We start from the raw sequence: 24,086 nt of genomic DNA, 5'->3' as shown, positions 1-24,086 counted from the left end.
TAAAAATTACTATGATTATTAAAGTGAGGAACTTCTTTGCTTTCTTCCTCCCTGTCCCCTCCCCATGCAGTTTATTTTTAAAGAGTTGCCGTTCTTATAAGGTGAAAGTGCTGGCATTAATCTGAGAAAGCCAACTCCCCTTTGGGAGAAAATCCGCCAGTCATCTACTCAGCATTTAATTCAGCATTTACTTGTTATGTGGGAAAGTCCACATTCACTGCATAACACTTAGGACGCTTGCAGCTGGGTGGGATGGTTCATACATATCTCTGCTACTGGAAAAACTGAGGCTGGTGGATTGCTTGAGTTCAGGAGTTCTGAGCTGCAGTAGAGCTAAATCAATCTGGTATCTGTACTGTCTGGTATCAGCATGCTGAGCTTCAAGAGAGAGAACCATCAGGCTTCCTAGGAGGGTTGAACTGGCCCAGGTCAGAAAACAGATCAGGTCAGAGCAAGAGAGGGAAGCAAGGGGTAGGAAGAGGAGAAGGAAACTGTATATTTCACAAACTGTACCCCTAGCTTTAGAAATTCACCTCCAAAATATCTCTTCTCTCTCTCCTCTCCTTTCAGTCTCTAATCCTACTACCCTAGCATAGATTCTCATTACCATCTACCTAGCATACTACTGTACTCTCCTATTAAGATTTCCTGCCTTGATTTTCTCTCAAAAACAAACCAAGTCATTATTCACATTTAGCAGAATAATCTTTCTTATTTACAGATTCAAAGATGTCACACCTATTCTCAAAACTCTGCAAATAATTTATAAAAATAACTATGAGATCTCAAGCTATAGAGATAGAATCTCATACTCATTTAACTATTAGGTTTTTGATAGCATATGAATCATTCTGATGGACAAAGGATATTGAAGATGTATATAGTATGTGCTCAGACTGCCTCACCATTACCATCACATCATTACCCTTAATCTAAGAGATTAAGAACAATACATCATAGTCTTATTCTAGGTGGACCAGTGGAGAGGGTGCTAGATCTGAGATTAGGAAATCCTGGGTTCAAATCTGTCTTTAGTCTCTTACTAGCTGCATGATCTTGGGCAAGTTACTTTATCTCCATCTACTTCAGTTTTTTCAACCATAAAATGGTGATAGCAGTAAAATTTACTTCTCAGGATTGTTATGAGGATTAAATGAGCTAATATCTGTAAAGCACTTAGCTGCCTTCAGACTCTTACTAACTATATGATCCTGGGCAAGTCACTTTATATTTATCTGCCTCAAGTTTTCCTGACTTCAAGGCCAGTTCCCTATCCATCATACCACAGTGCCTCTCAGATGACATTGCTATGAAATCTGCAGATGACACTTTGTATTTGCAAAGATAACACTTTGCAGATTTTAGCCTGAATAGATATTTTTATTTTCATCTTAGGAATTTTGAGATATGAAGCAAGGAATGTTGTATGACTGGATACTTTATGATAATAGGTAGTATTTATATTACACTTTAAGGTTTTCTAATCATTTTACAAATATCTCATTTGATTCTCACAAGAGCCCTAGGAGGTAGGTGCTATTGTTACTTCTATTTTATAGATGAGAAAACTGAGGTAGAGAATAAATGACTTGCCCAGGGTCATCCAACCAGCAAATGTCACAGGTGGAATTTAGACATAAGTCTTCTTGATTCCAAGTTCAATGCTGTATTCACTGAGCCACCTTTTTATTAGATGGTACTACTGCTTTGGACTAATAATACATTGGACTAATGCTTTTAATTTTATCATGCATTTATCTACTATTTGCTTAATTATGATGTTGAGGTTTGAGTTACTGAAAAAATATTCTGGATCTGGAAGAAATAGAAGTAGCTTGTGGGGGTAGAAGATAGACAAAGTCAATGAGTGCAAAGGAATGATTTACACCTGAACTGAGTTCACTTTCCCCTACAACAGAAGAGTGGAATGCTAGATGATTGAATGCTAGTTTCTTTGCCTTATGTTGGTGACTGCTAACAGGCTATCATGTCACTTGTGGGTATATACAAATGAACTTAATTAGGAAAGTTATATATTTAAATGATATATTCAGTAATAATACAGGAAAATAATGCCTTTTTCCTGCTTATTAACTCTCCCTTTTTATTTAGTCAAATAAAGCAGATATATTTATGCTTTCTGGAGGGCAAAGACTGTTTTTTGCTGTCTCATGGTATCCTCAGGCCCTTGTACAATGTCCTGCCTTAGTGAATGTTTAACAAATGCTTGATAAATAGATGAATAAAATAAAAGAGAATATTATGTACAAAAATACATATATTAAAGTTATAGCTATATAGATATATTTACATATAGATATATTTACATATCTTGAATACTGGTACTTTCATTTTCTTGTATACTTCAGACAAACTTGTATTACCACTTATGATCAGTGTTGCCATGGGGGCATCTGATCCTTTTCAGCTTAGAGATTCTGATTCTCTGTATGAGAAAAAGCAAGTTTACTTAGGGGAGAAACAAGAAAGAGGAGGAGATTTTTCTAAAGATTTGGAAAGGACTTCCACTTTCCATAGCTTTAGTGATTTAAGGCAAGTGCCATTAATTTTGTCAACTTTACTTTATGGTTTTCCTTTTTCATGGTACAAAGTCTTCACTTATGATCCGTGACCATTACTGGTGCCATAAGAAATGGAATATGGAAAAAACATGTTTTCTGAAGAATTAAAGCACCTCAAGAAAACATATACATGCAAATAAACATAGATACACATGTATGAGAAATTGATTCTTTAAGGCAAAAATGAAATTGGTCATGAGCCAAGTTCTAATACTTGCAAATCTGGGAGTCTTTTAATCTTCCCGAGTCTCAATTTACTTTCCTGCAAAATGGGTGTATTAGTAAATAATTTACCCATTTTCTTAGACTGATTGTGAAGGAAGTACTTTGAAAACCTCATTAAAATGTGAGTAATGACAATAATGATGATGAAAAATGGAGAAGCATAATCTGTATGGCCTCTTTGGTGGGGATAAAAAGGAGATAGTAAAGGAATCAGCATTTCATAAGCACCTATTATGTTCCAGGCACTGTGCTAAGACATTTACAAATATATCTTTTGATTCTTGAAACCATCCTTCAAGGTAGGTGCTATTATTATCCTCATTTTACTGTTGAGGAAACTGAGTTGGACAGAAGTTAAGTGAGTTTCCCAGGAGTTACACAGCTAACAAATGTTTAAGGCAGAATTTGAACTCAGATCTTTCTCATTCCAGGCCTGGGGCTCTATCCACTCAACCACTTAGCCACTTAGCTACCTAGGTGATGAGACAGTTTGAATCAGACAGTTTTCTATTCCTGACACTGGGTGGTGCCATTTGTTTCAGAGAAGTTTGATAGTTGTGCAGAGAAATCATAGCGAATAGGCAGTATCAACCAGGTCTTGATGAACGTGGACCAATCGCTAACCTTGCTTTTGTAACTTGGGAAGAACCCACACATTAAGTTGTGTGAAGAAAAAAAATTAAACCGCTAAGAATTCTTCAGCTCTATGACTCCTTTATGAAAGAGGAGAAAATAATTTAATTTTTCAAATTTTAATTAATTAAGTTTTAGTTTTCAGCATTTACTTCTATAAGATTTTGAGTTCTCAATTTGCTCCCCCTCCCTCTCTACCTCCCTCTCCAAGACAACGTGCAATCTGATATAGGCTATACTTGTACAATTATATTAAACATATTTCCACATTATTCATGTTGTAATGAAGAATTAAAACCAACGGGGAAAAAACCATGAGAAAGAAGAAACAAAAAAAAAAAAAGAGGGGAAATTACATGCTTCAATCTGCATTCAGACTCCATAGTTCTTTCTCTGGATGTGGATGGTATTTTCCATCATGAGTCTTTCAAATTGTCTTAAATCCTTGCATTGCTGAGAAGAGCTAAGTCTATAAAAAATAATTTTCAAAATATCACTCTGGTATTGGAAGGGGACTTTTGCCTTTAAACTCATTAAGATGGACTTGGTCAAGAGTTAGGCTGATTCACACGCTCTTATCCTGGTTGTCAGAATGATCGATGTCAAAGCAACTCCCAGCACAAACCTTGGTTACTTGTTTAAACAATGATGTGGTAAAATTGCCATAAACATTTCTTGAATATTTTTCTGTACAGATAAGATCTCATGTAGGAAGTGTCACTTGAACCATGGTTTAAAGGAAGCTAGGTGTTCTACAAGGATGGCTAAGGAAGGATTGCATTCTAGACATGAAGCTGGGGGAGCTGCTTAGATAAATCTATGAAAACAAGAAATAGAATATCATTTTGATTAATAGCTTGTACTTCAGTCTTGCTAAAATGAGAAATGTGTGAAAGGGAGTAGTCTGAAGTAAAATCGGAAGTTTAGTGGAAACCAGATTGGGTGGTGATGGGAGGGGTGGGTTGGGGTGGGGTTGAATTTAATATCAAGCTAAGGGTTTTTTTTTCTTAGAGACAGGAGGAAGTTATTAATTTTTTTTTTTTTTTTTTTTTTTAGCACAGTGGTGCCATGGTAAAGTGTAATGTTTTAGGAATATATATTGGGCAGCTGTGTTAAGAATGGATTACAGAGGGGAGAGTCTGGATTCAGGAAAACCACTTATGAGACTATTAAAATAATCCAGGAGAAAGGTGATAAGGACTTGAATTGGAATAGAGGCTATGTGAAAGAAGAGAAGGGGGTGGAAGTTTTGGAGACACAACTGATTGTATAAGAGAGTTGATAAACAATTGAGTTGTGGGTGGCTCCATGGTGGCAAATGGAAGGATGGTGGTGTCATCAACAAAAATGGAGAAGTTTGAAGTAAGGATAGGTTTTGTGGACTATATGATGAATTCCATTTTAGATATACTGAATTTGAGTTCCTTAAGGATATCCAGGTAGAGAGGTACAGCTGGCAGTTGATAATATTGGATTAGAGTTCAGGAGAGAGATCAGGGCTAAGAATATTGATTTGGGAGTCACCTGCTTATGGATGATCATTCAAACAATGGATGCTAATTAGATCACCAATTTAGAGAATATATAGAGAGAAAAAATAGGAGAGCTTAGGTCAGAGCCTTGGGGACACACCCATAGTGATCAGAGTAAGTGTCACAGAAAGAGAGAATATTCAACAAGAGATGATTGACAGTGGTCAATCTGTTCTGTGTGGTCACATGTATCAGCCTAAAGAGGATGAAAAACAACTGTGAGATGCAGTGACCACTACCTCTTGTGGCAACAGCTAGAGAGAGAGGAATTAGAATTACAGAATTTCAGGGCTAGAAGGGACCTCAGCAGCCATCTGAGGAAGGAAGGAAACCCTATGATAGTATATTGGTCAAGTCACCCTCTGCTTGAGGGTCTCCAAGAAGGGACATGCTACTGTCTCTCAAGACAGTCTATTCCACTTTCTCATACCTTTAATTATTAGAGAGTTTTTCCTGATATCACGTCCTAAGGTACTCCTTTTTAAATTTCTACCCATTGCTCCTTGTTGTGCCCTTTGAGGCCAAATAGATTGTCTAACCTTCTAGCCCTTTGAGTACCTGAAGATAACTTTCATGCTCTCACTGCCCTGCCCCCCTTTCTCTTCTCTAGGATAAGCATACCTCATATTTTCAGTCCATCCTTTTATAACATTGAATCAAGGTCCTTCTTCTTTCTGGCTGCCCTCCTCTGCACAGCCTCCAGAAATAGGGCCTCCCTGAAGAGCCTCTTCCACAAGCTTAATCTTTGTTGGCTTAAAAGAGAACAGGGGAACAGGAAGGGAATGAAAAATTAAATTCAGCTCTGTGGCTGGTTCCAATAGCTGTTGATATTGTTATTTAAGGTCATCTTTGAAAAAGATCATCTCCAGATAAAACATACTTTCCAGAAAGTAGAATATTATTTTCCTCTTCAACTCACACATGTGGGAAACTTTTGTGCTTCCTGGAATTTCTATTAAAATTCTGGATTTTCCTTCAATAACTTTCAAACACCAACATTTCCATGAAGAGAATCCTTCCGCTTCACCTTGCCTTGCTCCTGATTTTTTTTAATGCCCACCCCACCTCTGGAAACATACCCCTCCCTTTTTTGTGACATACAGGAAAATATTTACCACAAGTTTTCTGTTAACACTGAAGTCCCCAAAATTTGCAAAGCAAGAGGGTGGTTAGGCACCTTGGTTCCCTATTCTCTTTTTTGTCTCAGCGAAGAGAAACCGGATGTGTTCATGTGATTGACAGGCAAAGGGGAACTTGTGAAAGTGACCATGCTATACAAAAAGAAACCCATAACTCTCTAGGGCTTCCAGATGAAGTAGAGCTGCTAAGACAACTTGACTCTGGGGAGCATTTAGCAGACATGGAACCAAAGAAAATCAGGGAAGGTTACCTTGTGAAAAAGGTAGGTGCTAGCAACTGCCTGAAAAGACATCATGTTTCCAGCAGGGAATCTGGGGGAGATGTCTGTGTTAGTTTTTATTTTTTAATCATTAATTAATTTTTTCAATCATTAAAATTTTTAAATCATTTTATTTTTCATTGACCTGACCTGGGATTCCATCAATGTAGGGGATCTCTCTTGGGATGCAAATTTCTTCCATAGAAGCAGATAAGCAACTTCCCTGTAACTCATAGTCTTAGACAGGCAATTAGGAATGATTGCTTTTAAGAATGTTTAATGCTAAGCATTGAGTAGAGGTGGGTTAAAATAAGGGAGCATCCTAGCATGTGAAATGTTGAAGGTAGAGCCATTATTCACATGTAAAACTACTCAGACTTCATGTTCATTTAAAAAATTTTTTAAAATAATACTTTATTTCCCCCCAATTACATGTATATAGACAATTTTAAACATGCATTTTTAAAAATTGAGCTTCAGATTCTTTTCCTCCTTTCCTTTCCTGAGACTTAAGTGATTTGATGAAGTTTATACATGTGATTATACAAAACATATTTCCATATTATTCATATTGTGAAAGAAGACATAGATCAAGAAAGGAAAAAAACAAAAATAAAGAAAATGAAAAATAGCATGCTTTTATTTGCATCCAGACTGTCAGTTCACTCGCTGGAGGTGGATAGCATTTTCCATTATGAGTCCTTTGGAACTGTCTTGGATGTTGTTGAGACTAGCTAAGTCATTTGCAGTTGATCATTGTACAATATCTGCAGAAATTTTTTGAAGTTTTTTTTTTTTTTTGGAAGGAGAAGATATAAAGTCAATAAGGTGGAGAATGAAAACAAAATGATTACTGATAAAGATAGTGATAGCCTACTTTCCTAGTATCTTAATGTTGACATGTTTAGAGAATAACATAATTTTAAAATTCTATTTTTTAGAGGCTTCATCTTGAATCTTGTCTTGTGTGAACTTGGGCACATTGCTTTGAGTCTGAATCTCATTTTTTTCATATGAAATAAGGCTGGACTAAACAATCTCTGAGGTTTCTTCAAACACTAAATCTTGTGATTCTACAATCTTTTGGTCAACAGTTCATAATTGGTTCACCATGTATGTGGGGCAGCAGGAGTTCCATTTTGCAGATTAGAAAACTGAGCTACCAAGAAAGAGATGACTTTCCCAAATATATGTGAACTAACTGTGATGAAGCTTGGAAAGACCATCTAACATTAGCCCCTTTTTGCCTCCCTGAATTGTCGTGTTGGGTTTGTTCCCCAGAGTCATTCTGAAACTCTCTTACCAAAATGTGAAGTTCACTGGCAGGGCTGAGCTTAGTTTGCATTCTGTGAAAAATACCTTCATAAATAGATAGGCAAATATTGTCCTTTTATGTGAGGTCAGTGTTCCACTGTGCCAAAAGGAAAAAGGAGAGTTTGTCTCATGGGTTTAGTTTATGTTCTTTCAGAAGAGGTCTGCATAAAGGGGTGCCTCACTAAAACCAACTGACTCCCTTGGATTCATAGAATTTTAAATCTGAAAGGGATTATAGAGATCATTTAGATCAATCTCTCCATTCCACAGATAAGGTAGTTGAAACCCAGAAAAGTGAAGGGACTTAGACAAGGTCACACAGTAAATTAATGGCAGAGCTTAAATAAGAATCCAGGTTTCCTGACTTTAAGGTCAGTTTTCCCACTGCTGCACAGGCCTTTATGAACATGTTTTAACTTAGTTCATAGGATGGTACTATCCTAGAAGTTAGAAACCCTGGGTGCCGATGAATGAACGGTACAACTGTGCATGCAGGGTATATCTTACAGCATTCCTAAAGAAAGCTAAAAGGCCATTTGCCTTTCAAAAGGCAGCAACCCTCTCTTGTAAATGGTAGTAATGGATATATGTCTTAGTTTTTTATTCTTGTGTAGCTAGGACAAGAGGCAATGACAGTTAGTGGACTGAGAACTAGGCTTTGAGTTGTTGTTGAGTCATTTCAGTCATGTCCAACTCTCTGTGACTCTCCATGATCCTGGCAAAGATACTGGAGTGGTTTGACATTTCCTTCTCCAGCTAATTTTAGATAAGAAAACTGAGGAAAAAAGAGTTGAGTGACTTGTCCAGGGTCACACAGCTAGTAAGTACCTGAGGTTGTTTTTGAACTTAGGTTCTCCTGACCCCAGGGCCAGCACTCTATCCACTGCACCACCTAGCTGAGTGAGACTAGGGTTTGAGACCTGAGTTCAAATCCCATCTCTGACACTCACTAGTTATGGAATCCCTGGATAATCTATGTGCCTCAAGCAACTCCCTAGGATGTAGTACTAAATTAGATTTGGTGGAGGGTGGAGTTCCCCATTCTGATGAAATCAAGGAGGCTCCCATTTTTATGGAAACAGGTCACAGCCCTCCCTTACTCAAAACAAAGTCAAGTGCAAGTCACGTCATCATTTCTCTGATGTCATGGTCTTCTTCTGAAGCCCGTGAGCAGGACAGCAAGTGTCTGCCCAAGCTCCACTTAATGGTTGGCTTAGAATGATTATCACTAGTAACAGTTTCTGTTCATTTAGTTATTTTTTTTCTTTTGTTCATTAAAAGGGCCATTCCCTGACTACTTCCTAAAGAAGCCTATTCACTCAATGGTCATTACCTCCCTCTAAGTGAGTACCTGAAAAAGCCAGTCTAAAAAGGCCAAGGTCTGCTCTTGCATCCTGAGCTGTCTCCAGTCATCCTGATGAATATCGGGTCACTGGATTCAGATGGCTCTGGAGGAGAAGTGAGGCTGGTAACCTTGCACAACCCTCCCTCACTCAAAACAAAGTCAAGTGCAAGTCATGTCATCATTTCTCTGATGGCATGGTCTTCTTTGAAAATGTAGAATGAACACAAACAGACCACAGAGGCTTGGGAACTACTGTTTTAATTTTTTAAAAAAGCTTTTCCATAAGGAGAGCTAAAAAGAATCAGTAATTATGAAATTGTTGTCATTAGAGAAAAACTATTAGACATTAACTTAAAAAATAAGTTAATGTATGAATAAACATATAGTACATATGAAAATGGAAGAACATATTCTTTGGTTATAGAATTGTTCATTTAGATAATGAACTTGGATAAAAAAATCAAACCAATACAAATAAACCTTTCACTGGGACACATAAAGACCAATCTTTAAAAAGTACCTAAGAGTAATAAATGGTGAAATCTATCTTGTGGGATTTAGAGATGGAAATTATCTTAGAGATTATTTCATCCAGTCCACTCATTTTATTTTCATTATATTTAGGTTCATTCTCAATGTCATCCAGGTAGAAAATAGTAGAGCAGAGATATGAGTCCATGTTCTGACCCTAAATTAATATTAGCACAATTTATATCTTCCCACAGTTTAGATTCATGTAAACTTCCTTTCTTACTAAAGTAAGGAGTTCCTCCAGTTTTTATTTTGCATTTCCTGTAATCTGTACTCATTTCTTAGAAATCCTGAGCGAGAATCTTCACAGTTTAATACATTAATTCTGAAGGGAAACAGTTTCCAATTTAGGTGTATAAACTTCTTCATATTCTCCTCCTCCTCCTCCTCCTCCTCCTCCTCCTCCTCCTCCTCCTCCTCCTCTTCCTCCTCCTCCTCCTCCTCCTCCTTCTCCTCCTCCTCCTCCACCTCCTTCTCCTCCTCCACCTCCTCCTCCTCCTCCTCCTCCTCCTCTTCCTTCTTCTTCTTCTTCTTCTTTTTCTTCTTCTTCTTTTTCTTCTTCTTCTTCTTCTTCTTCTTCTTCTTCTTATTCTTCTTCTTCTTCTTCTTCTTCCTACAATCTCTAATGCAGAGGTTCTCACCCTCAGTGTTTACAAGTTATTAACACTATCTCCTGTTAAAGTTAGTGGTCAGGAACTCTAATAGTCTACTTCTGAGAATGTTCTATCATTTCTCCAGTATCTCTAAGCAGCAGTGTGGTGTAGTGGATAGAGCTCTTGTCTTGGGGTTAGGAAGACCTGGGTTTAAATCTCATCTCAAGTACTTTCTTAGGTGTATGACCCCAGACAAATTACAACCCCTGTGATCTTCAATCTTTTCATCTGTAAAAATGAAAGTTGGACTAGATGGTCTTTAAGGTCTTATTCTCTGATCCTACAACTTTTGCTGCAATTCTTATACACTTTAAATTCTCTGACAAGATTTTAATTAGTTTTCTTCAATTTACACTTTTCCTATTTGGAGACAGGTTCAACTTGTTATTCAATGCAATTAGGTGGAAATGGAAAGGATAGCTTTCTCTGATTTTCCTAGTGAGAGAGCCCCTTGTCCATCTAGTTTCCTAAGCTCCAGTATGCAAAGATGCTCTGAATGGAAGGATTGCCCTGGAGAAGGTGTGGAAAAATTATTTTTGCAAACATATAAAGGAGTGCAGGTATACCAGCAGAAGTTTGTTGCTTGCAGCATCATTGACATTTTGTTTTCCACTTTATTTCTGTGCAAAATATTTTCCCCTCATTATGAAGTGCAGGTTCCCTTATTTCTGTTGTCTGACTGATAATTTCAAAATTGGTTGGGGTTTCTGGGAAGGAAGGCAAACACATCAATTTGTCATTTAGAAGTTTTGTCCTATGAATACAGTGTTTCAGAACTTTCTTGCCTATAAATTGGAGTCTTGCCACTTGTGATTTAAACTTTACCTATCTAATCTAGCTAAGTGAAAGACCCAATGAAATCTCAATATGGCATAGACAACCATTGCCAGGCCTTGGCAAATATCTGAAGTGGATGAAATTTATTTCCATTTCTTCCAGCCTCTCCTTTCTATGTATTTTCCCTTTGCAGTTTCTGCAGCTTTCCTCAATACTCACCTTTTCTTGCTTGACCCCTTTCAGATTCTTAATCTTGTCCTTCCCCATATTTCATTATCCCATGAAATTAATACACATCATAGCAGTTGCATGAATTTCAGGGTTGGGAAGCAGAAAATATAAGAGTTAACTCCCATTCTACTTCAGACTCCCTGCTGCTACTGTTTGTTTCTCTCCCTCTCTCTCTTCCTCTCTCTCTCTCTTTCTCTCTCTCTCCCTCTCTATTTCCCTCCCTCCCTCTCCCTTTCTCTCTTCCTCCCTTCCTCTGTACTTCCCTCTCCCTCTCCTAATTCTTGGCTACTCAAGAAAATAGTTCCAACTGCTTGAAAATACAATTAGTCTCATGATAATGAGCTCTCTTCCTTTGGGAAACCAAGCCTGACTCAGTATCTAATACTCATGTCCTCGCAATGGGCATGCAGTTGCATAGGATCTGGCTTGAAATAGCAGGAAAATCCCCTCTTAGCGCCCCCCTCCCTCCACCCTCATGCCAGCTTCCACATAATTGCTTTGGATGACTCTGAGATGAGAATTTGATCCAGTCATACATCAGTCTGGAGATAGAGTTCTAAGGAAAAGAGATCTTATTGGATCATATAATGCTGAGGAGAAACAGTGGGATGTTGTAAATAGTGAGGTGGCCTCAGAATCAGGAATTAATTAATCAGCTAAGCATTTATTAAGTACCTATTATGTGCCAGGTTCTGGTGATTTAAGAATGCAAGTTAAATTGTCTCTACCCTATAGAAACTTACACATTTTAAAATGTACATTCTAATTAAGAAAATAACATGTGTATATACATATACAAACATATATGTAGGAGTTCAAGAGATTCTTTCATGAAACATATGCATATATATTTATATATGTATATATGTGTGTGTATGTGTATCTATCTATCTATCTATCTATCTATCTATCTATCTATCTATCTATATGTACGTGTGTGTGTTTGTGTATCTATCTGGTAACTCTCTGAGTCTGTAAGATGCAAAGCTTCTGTCAATATGCATTGGTAGATGGTGTTTTCTTAATGAAAGTTCTCTATACAAGTGAAATCACAGGTCCCCCCCTCACGTCTCATCCTCCCCACAAAGAAAAAAAAAGCTGAGGAGACAATTCTTAAGTAAGATTATTGTACGACCCAAACTACTGGGGAAAGCTATAGCATTAGATATCATAGAATTTCAGATTTGGAAGGGGCTTCAGAGGCCATGTAGCACAATCCATTCCTGAAAAAGAATCCTATCTACAATTAAGTTTTGATCAAAGACCTTCTGGAAGGGAGATAAAAGGTGACCCATTTCAGTATTAGCCAGCTCTGACTCTTTTTCCTTACTATCCTTATTATTTCCTTATAAGACTCAGTGTACTCTATGAAACTTTCACTAATTGCATCTAGTTCTGTCCCCAAAAGTAAGTAGAAGAAGTTGAATCACTCTTCTCTATAACAATCCCTCAAATACTTTACCATAGCCCCTTCCTTCAAGAATTTTCTTCTCCAGATTATAAATCTGCCTTCAGCTGATCCTCTGATGACCTGATCTTAGAGTCCTTTATTACTGTGATGTTTACCTTTCCCTAGATCAGGAGTTTTTAACTTAGGGTCCCTGAGTTTGTTTAAAAAAATTTTGCATAGCTATATTTCAATGAAATTAGCTTCCTTGATAATGTTATTTACCTTTTTAAATGCACTTAAAAATGTCATTCTGAGAAAGGGTCCACAGGCATCACCAGGGATCTATAACATTAAAGTCTAAGAACTTCTGTTCTTCTTCTACATGCTCTCACCTTATCAATTTCCTTCTTAAAATATGGCATCCACAACTAAACATAATAAGCTAGGTATGGTCTGACTAGGGCAGGATACAGAAGGGCTATTACTTTCCTCATTCTGGACATGAGTGCAGAATAAAATTGCATTAGCGTTTTTCCTTGCTTTATCACACAGTTGACTGATGTTAAGATTGTAGTCTACTAAAACCCATAGATCTTTTCCCCACAGCTTTCTATCCATACTTTCCCCATCTGGTACTTTCAAATATATTATAAGCCCTTGGTAAAACACTTATTGATGATGAAGAAGATATGTATGTAAATATGTGTATTTATAATACCAGCCAGGAAAGGTTGCATTATCTAAGATCCTATTTATTACAGGCAAATCTCAATTTACTGGTTTCTTGAAGGAATTAATACTGCTTCTAAAGGCCCTAAGTTAGAGAAGTTACTTAACTCTTGGACAAATCGGACTCCTGTAGTATAATAGAAAAAGCACACCACTGGGAATCAGGAAATGTTCCAGGTAGTACTTGCTCAGTTGAAAACTAGTTATATGACCTTTGGCAAGTCACTTAGCCTGCCTAGGTCTCCGAAGGTTCTCTCATCTCTAAAATGATAAAGTTGGACTAGGTATTCTCAAAATTTTCTAATTTCACCAGAAATCCATTTAAACAAATTACCTTCTCTCATCAATCAACTAACCAATCAACAGACATTTATTAAGGACCTATTATGTATTGGCACTTTGCTAGGCATTGGGGATACAAAAATACAAATGAAATGGTTCCTACTTTCAACCAGAATATACAGTTATTCCTTCTGCATTATGAGTTTCCCCATCGCAGTTTTGGTATATTGCTGATCAGCATAAGAAATTAAATGAGAATTTTTGGGGAGTTTCACACAAGCCACAGACAACACATGAAGGTCAACTGATGACACAGAAAAATTTTAGAAACTCAGAACTGCATAAAATATAGTATGATATCAGCATATTTTATTTCTTAATACCATAATAATTCCGACTTCTCTGGCACAAAGGAGGACCCAAAAGTTTTACATGTATTTTCTAGATCATGGGGAGACCATTTTCTAACCCCCACAATGTGGAAGGGATAACTGTCTTTGATGGGTGGGGCATGAACACATATATGTATGAAATAAATACATAATAGGCATAAGAAGATTGGGGGAGGAGAGATTAGTAAGGGATTTGTGTTGAAGGTGACACATGCTTATCATGGAAAGAAATTAGAAATTCTAAGTGGAGAAGGTAAGAATGGAAGACATTCCAGATGCTGGGGGCAGCCAGTACAAATGAAGAGATATAGAAAGTGAAGCGATACATATAAGGAGCAATTAAAAAGTCATGTTGACTGAACTATAGCTGTTCTGAGAGAAGTAAAATATATGACCAGAATAATGAGATGGATCCAGTTGTGAAGGGCTTTAAATGACAAACAGGCAAAACATTTCTTCCTACAGATATTGAGGAAACACTGGAGTTTGGATTAAGAGAATAAGGGAGATGGCTAGACCTGAACTTCAGGAAAATCACTCTGGCAGGATGGGCTGGAGTAATGAGATAGGAAGACCAATTAGGCAGCTATTGCAACAGTCTGATGGAAAGTTAATGAAAGTTTGAATTATGCAGGTAGTTGTGTGAGTAGAGAGAAAAGAGAGGTATAACATATTAAAGCATTTGGCAATTCTTAAAGTGCTCTCTATATGCTAGCTATTATGGTAGAAATGACATGATTTGGCAGCTGATTGGATGTGTGGGGTGAGTAATAGTGAGGAATTGACTGTTACACCTAAATTGTAAACATAGATGACTAGAAGCATGGTAGTCTAACATATTATATAACCTGACTCCAAACTCATAATTTAGCTCCACCTCTTCCCCTCCTCCCCCAAAAGGTATAAACCTTTGACAATTCAATAAAACAGCATAAGTGAATGATGGCAAATGAGCCTGAATTTGAGGACTTTAATAGTTTACTATTTGTTAAAAGAAGGGTAAGGAGTGCATTTTAGGTGGTTATTGTATTTGATCTCAACTTTGTGGTCCTTTTAAAGTTACCTGCATCTATACAGTGGTAATAATTTTGTATATTGTTCTTTGTGCTCCACTCTCTTCACCCTTCATTTATGACATCATACAATAGTCATTCCTTGTGACATAAAGGCATTTAGTTGAGCTTATTTTACCAGTGGAGTCCAAGGCAAGCTAACAAAGTTGATTAATTTCAGAGTCAAAGGAACTGACTACCCATGAGCAAGTCCCTTACCCTCTCAATGTCCTAGGCAACTCTATAAGATTACACATGGCAATGCCCTATCTCTGAAGGGAGTTTCCATAACAGGAAGTTACTATACTTACAAAATCATTGGTCTGGGGGAAAAAATTTTGTGGGCAACATGTGCCTAGTTCATGATCGGATCACCATTTCTGGATACAAGCACTATATATCACATATTTTCACCTGGTTTCTCATTTGTAAAATCAAAAGGTTAGATCAAATGATTCTAAAAATTCCTGTTCTGATAATCTAAGGTTCAAATGTCAAATAAACACATTTATTAAGGGCACGGTAGAGAAGTGTGCAGAGCACATTGCCAGGTACTGAGGGAGATAGAATTTTGAGATTTAGAAATGATCCTTGCCCTCATTGAACTTGTAATCTAGCAAAGAGATATGACATATAAATAAATAACTCTAATACAAAAGTAATACATGACAGATTAAGAAGGGTATAAAATGTTATAATAGTTATATATGTGTGTGTATCTCTGTGTAATAGAAATATATACATATAATTGTTGGTGAGTTGACATGAACAGATAGGGGACACAGTGGATAGAGTGCTGAGGTTGAAATCAGGAAAACTAATATTTGTGAGTTCAAATCCAGCCTCAGACACTTACTATTTGTGTGACCCTGGGCAAGTCATTTAACCTTGTTGCCTCAGTTTGCTCATCTGTAAAATAAACTGAAGAAGGAAATGGCAAACCATTTATCAGCCAAGAAATTCTCAAATGGGGTCATGGAGAGTTGGACATGACTGAAGCAACTTAACATCAGCAAAATAATTCTTAATAATAAACAATATAATTCAGGGGGAGAAAGATAATTTCTAACTGGGGGATGAAGATGAAGGAAGATTTCCTGTAGGAAGTAACATTTGAATTGGACTTAATTTAATCATATTAATTTTGCAATATGTAGACAACCCCTCCCTCTTCTATATCAAATCTTAATAGGATGAACATGGTGGAGACTCCCATTTCCTATGCAGCCTTCTTGTTCTGTTTTCCTTTGTATAGTGAAATATTCATGTTTCTTGATGTTTGTCAAGTTCATAATGATAAAAATAAATGGATATATAGGAATTCAACAGGTGGGGAAGGGACAGAGAGGAAGCTATACATTCAGTCTGATATTAAGTGAGGCTATCCAGCTATCATGCCAAGAGAGAAAAATAAACATTTATTGACTTTTTTTTGCTAGTAACTAGATGCAATGCAAAGTATTGGATGAGGGATGTCATTGTTATAAAACATATTTGTCTTGTTTGCATAAACAACTACCCTATTGTGCAAGTGGCAGTTTTATATAGGAACCCCCTGCTATTCTCAGATAAGTAACAGAATCTGATAGGATCTCAGTGTTATCTGAATTATATGGCTTCCATGACATAAGTATCATGGTTGAGTTAACATGCAAAGAATGCAAGTTCATTTTTCATTTCCCTACTCAAAGCCCTCCCTAAAATATAAATGAGAAAGTAGAAATTTCTTGCTTCTAAAAAAACCTGTCATCTCATTGCTGAGGTAGCAAAAAGCATCTAAATGAAAAAGTCCTTTCTAGATTGTTGATCTCAATCACAGTTGTTCCCAAACTCATGCTAAGATAAAACAGGATGATGAAAGAGATCATAATTCATTTTGCTGTAGTTGGTATATTAACCTATGTCCCTTTACATTCAGGTCCATGAGAGAAGGTTGATGAAAGAGGGAAGTTAGGTTATCCTTAGCAGGTACAGAACCTAGGGAAATCATATTCTATAACTTATTTCTTGAGTTTTAGCTCAGTTAAAATAAATGATAATTGAACAAGCCATCAATGAACTCCCTAAGAAAAAATCTCCAGGGCCAGATGGATTTGCAAGTGAATTCTATCAAATATTTAAAGAACAATCAATTCCAATGCTATAGAAACTATTTGAGAAGATAGGCAAAGAAGGAGTTCTAACACATTCTTTTTATAATACAAATGTGGTGCTGATACCTAAACCAGGAAGCACTAAAACAGAAAAAGAAAATTATAGAACAATTTTCTTCATGAATATAGAGGCAAAAATTTTAAATAAAATATTTGCAAAGAGATTATAGCAACTTATCTCTATGACCAGGTAGGAGTTATACCAGGAATGTGAGGCTATTTCAATATTAGGAAAAGTATCAGCATAACTGATCATAGTAACAACAAAACCTACAGAAATCATATGATTATCTCAGCAGATGCAGAAAAAACATTTGACAAAATACAACACTCATTCACATTAAGAACAATAGAGAGCACAGGAATAAATGAAGTCTTCCTTAAAATGAAAGGTAACATCTATCAAAAACTATCAGCAAGCATTATATATAATGGGATAAGCTAGAAGCATTTCCAACAAGATTGGGGGTTAAACAAGGATGTCCATTATCACCACTCTTACTCAATATTGAACTAGAAATGTTAGCTTTAGCAGTAAAGGAAGAAAAAGAAATTCAAGGAATTAGAACAGGCAAAGAAGAAATAAAGCTATCACTCTTTGCAGCTGATATGATGGCATACTTAGGGAATCAAGTAAAAAATTACTTGAAATAATAAACAAATTTACCAAAGTTGCAGGATATAAAATAAACCCACATAAATCATCAACATTTCTATATGTTACTAACAAAATCCAACAGTAAGAGATAGAAAGAGTAATTCCATTTAAAGTTATTGTAGACACTATAAAATATTAGGGAGTCTACCTTCCAAAACAAACCCAGGAACTATCTGAATACTTTTTTTTTTTGTTATTTTCTTCCAAGGAGATTTGAATTTTATCTTATTTTTTTAATTTTTAATGTTCTACAATCACTACCATAAAACTTAGATTTTTTTCCCCTACTACATACCCCACATCATCCCCTTCCCTTCCCAAGACAGCACACAATTCTATATAGGATCTACACATACCTTCCTATTGAATACGATTTCACTATACTCATGCTGTGTAGATGAACTAAAATAAATGGAAGAAATCATATAACAAATCAAAACATAATACACACACACACACACACACACACACACACACAAATGATCTGCTACATTCTGCGAATGAATTCTATAGTTCTTTCTCTGAGTATGGAAGGCATTTTGCCTTAGAAGACCACTGGGAATTTTTTTTAAGTTCTTGTATTGTTACGAAGTTCCAAGTCTACCAGAAAAAACTCTCACACACTGTGGTCGTTGCTGTGCACAAAGTTCTCCTGGTTCTGCTCCTTTCACTCAGCATCAGATCGTATAAGACGTTCCAGGCTTCTCTGAAGTCTTCTTGTTCATCATTTCTTATGGCACAATAATACCCCATTACATTCAGATATCATAATTTATTCAGTCATTCCCCAGTTGATGGGCATCCCCTTGATTTCCAGTTTTTGGTAACTACAAAGAGTGCTGCTATAAATATTTTTGTATATGTGGGACCCTTTCCCATTTTTATTATCTCTTGGGGATACAGTCCTAGAAGCAATATTGCTGGGTCAAAGGGTATGCACATTTTTATAGCCCTTTGGGCATAGTTCCAAATTGCTCTCCAGAATGGTTGGATGAGCTCGCAGCTCCACCAACAATGAATTAGTGTTCCTATAAAACACTTTTCACACAAATAAAATCAGATCTAAATGACAGGAAAAATATCAGTTGCTCATGGGGAGGCCAAGTTAAGATAATAAAAATGACGCTTCTACCTAAATTGATTCACTTATTCACTGCCATATCAAACTACCAAAAATTATTTAATAAAGCTAGAAAAAACAATAATGAAATTCATTTGAAGAACATAAGGTCCAGAATATTGAAAAAAAATGCAAGGAAATGTACCAGATCTTAAGTTGTATTACAAAGCAGTGATCATTAAAACCACTTGATAATGACTAAGAAATAGAGCAGTGAATCAGTGGAATGGCTGAACAAATTGTGGTATATGAATGTAATGGGATATTATTGTGCTATAAGAGTGATGAGCAGGTAGGCTTCAGAAAAACCTGGAAAGTCTTATGTGAACTGATGCTGAGTGAAACGAGAAGAACGAGGAAAACACCATACATAATAACAGCCTCTTCTCAGCAATGCAAGGATCTAAGACAACTCCAAAAGACTCACGATGGAAAATTCCATCCACATCCAAAGAAAGAGCTTTGGAGTCTGAATGCAGATGGATGCATACCATTTGCTCTCCTTTTCTTTTCTTTTTTTTTTTTGTTTCTACTTGTGGTTCCTCTAATTAGTTCCAATTCTTCTTTAAATCATGATTAATGTGAAAATATATTTAATATGAATGCATAAGTAGAGCCTATATCAGATTGCACACTGTCTTGGGGAGCAGGGAGGAAAGGGAGAAGGAGAAAATTTAAAACTCAAAATCTTAAGGAAGTGAATGTTGAAAACTAAAAATAAATTAATTGTAAAAAAATAAAATAAAATGAAAGACAGTGTTGAAAGGGAATGTAGGCCGAATAGGGATAGAAGGCACAAGCAGCCAAGTTACGTTGCTTTCCTTTGGCAGTAGGGGACAGATGGAAAGAGACTGAAGGGGATTTGTATGGATTGATTATGTAAGAGTTTCAGGGCTGTTGATGTTCTTGTTTTTAAAAGCAACTAGGTGGCACAGTAGATAGAATGCTGAACTTGAAGTCAGGAAGACTCATTTCCCTGATTTAAATCTGGCCTCAGACACTTACTAGCTGTGTGATCCTAAGTAAGACATTTAACCCTGTTTGCCTCAATTTCCTCATCTATAAAAATGATCTGGAGAAGGAAGTGGCAAAACTCTCCAGTATGTCTGCCAAGAAAACCCAAATGGGGTCAGGAAGAGTCAGTGACAAAGAGTCAGACACGCCTTAACAACCACACCAACGACTGAGTCATCTTTTTTTGTGTGTGTTCTTGAGGCATTTCTCTGTAGGTCAATTAAAATAAAGTCCAAAGGTACCACTTTTAAGTACAGGACCGCTAAATACCCTAGGGATTCTTTGCCCATAAAATTTGTAAAGTAGATTCTTAGGTGATTTTTGAGTTAAAATATTATTTTCTTTATTGATACATTTGTCACTTCTTGTATTTGCTCATAATAATAATCACTGGTATTTATAGAGCCTTTTGTGGTTTGCAAAGCATTTCATTTGAGCCTCATAACAATTGTATGAGGTAGGTATTATTTCCATTTTACATTCCAGGAAATTGAGGCCTAGGGAAGTTTAATAACTTCACCATGGTCTCCTCTCCATTCCTTCTTACCTAATCATCATCATGGGGTGGTATGGGAAGGCTTGGTGGAAGAAGCAGATTTGAGTTGTGTTGTGTTTAAAAGGATAAAGCATAGTTTAGAGAGCTCTCCTTAAATCCAGGAAGACCAGGATTCAAAGACATATTAAATTTGAATAAATGAAAAAACAATAAGATGTGCATAGTGGAAATTATTTCATATGCAGTCTTCTTTCTGTTCTTTGTATTTGTTTGTTATGTTTGTCAACATCAAAATACTAAAAGTTAAAAAAAAATTAAGGCTAGGTAGGAATTCATCAACTTGGACAATAAAGAGTTACGTAGTTCTGCAAGTAGCAACTTTATGTAAGTACCCTCTGCCATTCACAGATAAATAAGAGGATCTGCTAGGAACTCAACATTATCTGAATTTTCTGGTTTTCATGATATATATGAAATCATAGAAAAGGTAATAGACAAAGAATCTAAGTTCAGTAGAATGGCTCTTTTTCTATTCTAGATATTAAATATGTTAAATGTTTACATAATAGAAAGTGAGGAGACATGTAAGTCCTGGGGAATGGTTATTGGGTATGGTGAAGGTCATTAGAAATCTTTGTGATTTCTCACAGCCACAGCTAGGAGAGCCACTTCAACAAGGGATCCACTGTCATTTCATAGCAAGAGTATTGGGTTAAGTGCCATTAGCTCACCATTATTGCCCAGGTCTGTGATTGGCTTGCTGAGGGCAAGTTACTGAATGCCACTGATGCTGAAATTTCCTTTCTTTAATATGGTAAGCTCATACCCATTTCCCAGGTATCCCCCAGGGATGGAAGGAAGATGAAATAAAAAGAATTGTTGAGTCTTTGGAATAATGGCAGGACATTAGGTAAAACCTGTATGCTTGATTTCCAGTTGGAAATCCTTCCTGAACTGTGCAAAGTTCAGTAACCTCAGCATCAGCATGAAAGCTCTGAAGTGAAAGCTGACCACTGTAAATAGGACCACTGTAAATGCCTCCTGTGGCATGCCCATTTGTGTTTGCTGTTTCTGGCAGTGGTACCAAGGGATGATTTGTGGAAGAGCATTTTAATTTTCCTTCCTTGTGTGAACCTCAAAATGTCAGAAAGGTATACTTAAGTACTCCAAATAACCCAATCTGGACATGTCATCTATGAACTTGTCCAAACCCTTATCCAACTTTGTTAACTCAAGTGTCTTCTTAGCTTTTGCTTTCTTAAGCTCATTAATTATCTCCTGGCTCTCCTCTCCAATTCACCTTTTGCGTTGCTCCCAAAATATTCTTCCTAAGCCACCAGTCTGACCATTATACTGCCCTAGTCAAAAGTCTTCAGTGGCTCCATTTTGTCTTAAAATAAATTGCAAATTTCTCCACCTGGCATTTAAAGTTCTCCAAAATCTGGGCCCATCCCATCCTTCTGGACTTATTTTATATTAGTCTTTTTCACATACTCTTTTATTCTCTCATTCAAACTACCCTACCAGCTGTTTGCCAAACTTAGCAATTCAGCAGCCATCTCCATACCTTTGCGTAGGATGCTCCTGTACCTGGAATGCAATTCTCATCTCTACTTCTCAGTATCCTTATCTTCTTTTAAGGCTCAGTTCAACTGCTGGCCCCTAAGCTTTCTCTTATTTCCCAGTTGTTAGTGCTTTCCCCCTCCTCAAATGACCTTGTTATTGACTTGCTTTGAGAACAGATATTTTCTTACTTTTTCATTTGCGTTCCCAGTGCCCATCACAATGACAGACTCCATGCCTGATAAATGATTGTTAATTACTTCAATTTAAGTTAAATTGTGATGAACTCCAGAGAAGTAAATTATTTTCAAATGAAGACAACATTCCTTCCAAGAACTACTATCTCCTTTTGTCTGTTGTCTGCTACATTACTGATGGGTCCTGTGTTTTCACTGGTTGGAGAACTCTCCATGAGGAATTACTTCTACCAATGCAAGCCATCTCCTCTGAAATTTAGTCTTAGTTGCTTAGAGCAATGAGAGATTAAGTAATTTTCCCAGGGTTACACAGCCACTGCATCAATGGAGGGACTTGAACCTAGCTCTTCTTGTCTCTAAGGCCAGGTGTTCCCATCATACTAAAAATATAAGATAAAAAAGACGTTGTTAACTGTTAAGAAGCATGATTAAGAACCAATGGAACTGGCCACAGAAGGAAACTGTACTTAGTTCCTGCAATACTGTGTTTGACACTTTTCAAAAATAACTCTGTAGCAAGGGTGTTAATTATTTGGGTGAGTTCCTTGTGGTTCCTTTCATCGGAAGCACCTTTTGAGTTGTGAGAGGAGGCCCTTCTGGAGTAAAGAAAGTGGACAATAACTAAAGAAAGAAAAGAATTTGTCACTATTTTCCATGAAGGTTGGTAGCATTTGGAATTGTCCAAGAGTTATATCTCAACCAAAAAAAAATTCATTAACCATTTATTAATTAGTTATTGCATACAAGGTCTGCTCTAGGCTCCAGGTATGTAAAGATGAGAACAGGGTCTACTCTCAGGGAATCTGCAATCTAGCAAGAGGAAAGGCAAAATATACAACTCAATCAATCAGCAAGCATACCTACTATGTTCTGGCCACTTTTTTAAACACTGAGAATACAAAAAATGAAAAACAAAACAGTTTCTGTCTTCAATGAGCTTACATTCTGTTGGAGAAAACAATGCAGATAGATGATAGATAGATAGATAGATAGATAGATAGATAGATAGATAGATAGATAGATAGACAGACAGACAGAAGATACATTCAAAGCAGATAGAAGGTTCCTTTGGAGTAGAAGGCATTAGTAACTGTAGGGATAAGGAAAAACCTCATGAGGAAGGTGGTGCCTTGAACTGAGTCTTGAAGGAAACTGAGGGAGGGAGGTTGAAAGACAGAATTTTCTAGGCATAGGGGAAAGAGATATCCACAGAAAAACAGTGGAGATGGAAGATGGAATAAGGAACAAATAGCACGAAGGTTAGTATAGTGTGCATAGGGCCAAGTTATAAAGAGCTTTAAATGCCACACAGAGGAGTTTATCTTTCATCATAGAAGTGTTATAAAACAGGAAAATGGGATGAGTCAAAAGGAGAAACCCAGGCAAAGTGTTATAAAGACACTGAGGAATGAGGGGTCATTTTTGCCTGGGGGGAGGAGTGGGGATGGAGTCAGAGAAGGCTGCATGGTAGAGGTAGTGTCTGAGTTAGGCTTTGAAGGAAGGAAAAGACTACAAGAGATGGAGATGCTCTCTCCAGACATGGCGGACAGCGTGAGCAAAAATAGATAGGAGAAGGCCAGATGAGAATGGGCAATAAAGATTAATTGATTTGACCAGAACATAAAATATGTGAAGGGGAGTGTTATGAGATACAATTGGATAAGTAGGTTGAAGTTAGATAGAGAATCTTCAGTGCTAAGGTCAAGAGTTTTTACTTTATTCCACTAGGTCATGAGTATCTACTGAGAATTTTTGAGTAGAGAAGTAAGTGTGGTTACAATGGTGCATCAGGAATCTTATTTGGGAATTCTCTTTAGA

The 24,086-nt window shown here is 36.8% G+C and overlaps 1 protein-coding gene across 1 annotated transcript in view; it reads left to right on the top strand.

Moving 5' to 3' along the window:
- The first annotated feature begins 6,221 nt into the window (after positions 1-6,221).
- Positions 6,222-24,086, top strand: part of PLEK (pleckstrin) — a 36,333-nt gene continuing 18,468 nt past the window's right edge. The window contains exon 1 of the mRNA XM_072635372.1: positions 6,222-6,374. Within this exon, the coding sequence (XP_072491473.1) occupies positions 6,333-6,374 (42 nt within the window). The 5' untranslated portion in view covers positions 6,222-6,332. The remainder of the gene's footprint in view (positions 6,375-24,086) is intronic.

Source organism: Notamacropus eugenii, chromosome 1 (assembly GCF_028372415.1).
Source record: "Notamacropus eugenii isolate mMacEug1 chromosome 1, mMacEug1.pri_v2, whole genome shotgun sequence".
Classification (NCBI taxonomy): domain Eukaryota; kingdom Metazoa; phylum Chordata; class Mammalia; order Diprotodontia; family Macropodidae; genus Notamacropus; species Notamacropus eugenii.
This window is presented reverse-complemented; position numbering and strand designations above follow the sequence as displayed.